This window comes from Arachis hypogaea, chromosome 11 (genome assembly GCF_003086295.3).
Source record: "Arachis hypogaea cultivar Tifrunner chromosome 11, arahy.Tifrunner.gnm2.J5K5, whole genome shotgun sequence".
Classification (NCBI taxonomy): domain Eukaryota; kingdom Viridiplantae; phylum Streptophyta; class Magnoliopsida; order Fabales; family Fabaceae; genus Arachis; species Arachis hypogaea.
Genome location: NC_092046.1, coordinates 109,086,056 through 109,089,356, shown reverse-complemented (window position 1 = coordinate 109,089,356; position 3,301 = coordinate 109,086,056). Strand labels below are relative to the sequence as shown.

Genomic DNA, 3,301 nt, shown 5'->3' with positions numbered 1-3,301 from the left:
CCCGAGACAAGTCGGCAGCTTCAAATTCTTCTGAGCATCCATCCGAACCTAAACGTAAACGTGGACGTGAATCTAAACATTATTGGACTGTTGATGCCATAGGTATGTATAGATGTTTTATTATGTTATTATTATCAAAAAGCAAGAAGCATTCAGAACCTAAAATAAAGAACAAACACATTATTGGTTTAGAGAATACTAGTGTGTGAAATTATTATATATTAATTAAGCAGCCATGATTCCTTCAGAATTCTGTTCGACTAAGTTATCTACCAGTAATACCCAAAAAATTAAAGCAAATTAACATTAACTAAACTATATTTTAGGGCTTTAATTAAATAAGACTGTAGCAGTGGAATACAATATTGGCATCATGTGCGCCATATCTGCTTCTTTTCCTGATTTTAAGTAGTGTTTCTCCCAGTTAATGCCTTCCTGTTCTAGACACACATGTCATATATATACTTGTTTCCTATATTAGCATATGTGGAATTTTGCTGATGATAAAAACTAGATACTAAACATTATTATTGTATGTACTCATTTATAGCTGGGTTTTGGGATCATGCTTTGCTTTGTTACATGCAATTGGTGATAAATTTCATTATAGCAGAGAAATTATTTAAAAATTATTTATTTTATTAAGTTCAGTGTTTTGGTTCAACATTTGATGTATTCCTTTTCCCACCTGTTGGTTTCAATATATTTTCGTTTTTCTTTCTTTTGTATTTCCTTAGTTGCCACATGCAATGCTCAGATTTGTTAAAACTAAGTTTGAACAATTGTACTTATATATGTTGACATTCAATTACTTGGGCTATTATGAACTTGAAAATATGCTTTTGATGAGAAAACATAAGGCAGAAAATGATCAGCTTTATTTTTACATTCTTTCTACATGGTCCTTTTTTGGTGAACTTAGAATTCCATGGGTGCATATAGGTATTATTCATTTGAAAAGGAAAAGAAGTTAATATCTGGATGAACCTTTTGTGTCTATGTAAAATTTTGTAAGTACTTCACTGCTTCAATCTTGATTATCTTCCACCTGAATCACTTGGATTGTAATATCTGTAAGATATGTGCAGTGAGAGAGTTCCTTAGCAGGAAAACTAACATCGATCCAGATTGATCTGTTCTGTTTTGTTCTCTTTTTCCTTTTCTAGATTTAGTGCAATTTGAATGCTACTATAGTGAGAACATGTTATATCCTGATTGATTGTGTTTATAGTGCTTTCTTTCAACTTCATGCCCTATTCTTTAGTTGTAAAGTTATTATTAAGTTAATTCTATAGTGTCTATTATTTAAAAATTATTTATTTTATTCTTTAGTCGCTCATTTACTTATTTATTTATACTCATTTGTCTATTTTAGATGAGTACGGAGCTAGTACACGCCTTCATTTATTAGTGAAGGATGTGCATAATTTGCCAGAAGGTTTGCGCATAGTTGTCACTTTTGATAAACATCATGCAGCAATAGGAGAAGCAGCTGGACTCCTTGCAGGAGTTTGTGGGCAATTGGCCACCAATTGTGTAGCATTTCCAATCAGTTTTGAAAAGTGGTCAGACATTCCAAAAAGCTTTTTTGAAAATCAATGGAATATTTTTTTCCTAGTAAAAAGATTACTCAAACTCTAAAGCTTATTTCTTTGCCATTATTTAGTTATATTTGCTGGTTAATATATATTCTTTGTTATAATTGTGAAGGCTCGATTTTGCTTCAAAGTGAGTGATAACTTGGCCAAACGATTTTTGCTCCAATCACTTGGCAAAAAATGGAGGGAACACAGGATAAAGCTTTGGAATGATTTTTATGATCCGAGGTTGAGTAAAACCGAGATCATAAATAATGCACCAGAAGATATTGCTCCTGATCAATGGGCTTTATTTGTAGAATATCGTTTGAAGCCTGAAACTCAGGTAAGCCTTATATGAAGCAGATATTGCTGCTGCCTGCTCTTGTATTTTATTTTATATAGAGTTGGTAATGAACTAGTGATAGCTTCTCATGCAGTAGTGCTGCACTCTTTTTCCCTCTTGAAACCATTATTATTGTTATATGTTGAATGCATGTTTGGTTCTATTTAATTATGTCCAAATTTAACTTGCAGAAACTTTGTAAGAGGAATCAAGAAATTCGGCAAAAACAAATAATTCCTCATACTTCAGGTGCTAAATCAATTGCAAGAAGAAGGGCTGAATTGGTAATCAATTAATGCATGCATATCTAATCTATCTCAAATATAATGCATGCATCATCTCTTAATTTTCTGCATATCTAATCTATCTCAAATAATAATTAGATGAATGATATATACATGATTGAAGTTAGTAGGCTTCTAATTTTTTGATCGAGTCTTTCTACTTTTCTTAAATTTTAGACGGAAGAGACGGGAAAAGAAGTTAGTAGGGTTCAAATGTGGGACATCACTCACAAGAAAACAGATGGAAGTTATGTTAATGAAAAAGCTAAAGAAATAGCGGTAAGACTAAAGTGTAATAAGTAACTTGTTTCTATTTCTTTTTCTTTCTTTTTTATAAGATAATACTATTTTTTATTCTTTCTTTTTTTTATACATGTAGGAGAAGATTGAAGCACATAGCAGCCAACAACCGATGGAATTAACTCTTAATTCTCCTCTTGATGCTCTTGGAGTAGTTTTTGGGAAAGAGCACCCTGGTCGTGTTCGAGGTTTAGGTATGTGAGCTGTTCCAACAATTGCTTTCAAGAACAACACTACAAGGATTAGTCAAATGAATTTAGGTTCTTCAAATGATGTTGGAACATCATCTACTTGTGGTCCAAATGTGCAAGAAGAGTTGGATACCGTTAAAGCGCAATTGCAAGCGCTAGTCTCTTATATTGCTTCTAAGGAAGGAGGTAAAATTCCAATACAATTGGCTGGAATGTTTCCTACTCAACAAGTTTCACAGGTACAAATACAATTATCCTCTTTTTTTTCCTTTTGATGTGAAATAATTGTAAACAGTGGATTAATCTCTGCTTGATTAGTAGTGTTGCTGAGTTTGTTATAGCATTCAAGCTCTCGTGTATTTGTTGACAATCCATGTTGAAAGAAGTCATTACTGTAGTCTGATTGAGATAATAATAGACCAGTAGGGTTTGATTGTGATCCATATTCTTCACTTTTCAAGCCAAAAGGTTCTACAGTTTGAAAGATGTTTGACCCGTTAAGATAAGAATTATTGAAGCTGGGGTTTCCTAAGGGGAAATTAGGGTTATTCCCCATGTTAAGAAATGTGTTGCCGTTCATGATTTGCAACAGATTTTGCAACA

At 32.7% G+C, this 3,301-nt stretch overlaps 1 protein-coding gene across 1 annotated transcript; it reads left to right on the top strand.

Annotated features, from left to right (window-relative positions):
- The first annotated feature begins 235 nt into the window (after window positions 1-235).
- On the top strand, window positions 236-2,929 carry LOC112721612 (uncharacterized). The gene is made up of 5 exons (XM_072206058.1): window positions 236-275; window positions 1,376-1,617; window positions 1,711-1,923; window positions 2,115-2,207; window positions 2,385-2,929. The coding sequence occupies exons 1-5, from the start codon at window positions 236-238 to the stop codon at window positions 2,508-2,510; spliced, it is 714 nt and encodes a 237-aa protein (XP_072062159.1). The 3' UTR covers window positions 2,511-2,929.
- The last annotated feature ends 372 nt before the right edge of the window (window positions 2,930-3,301 follow it).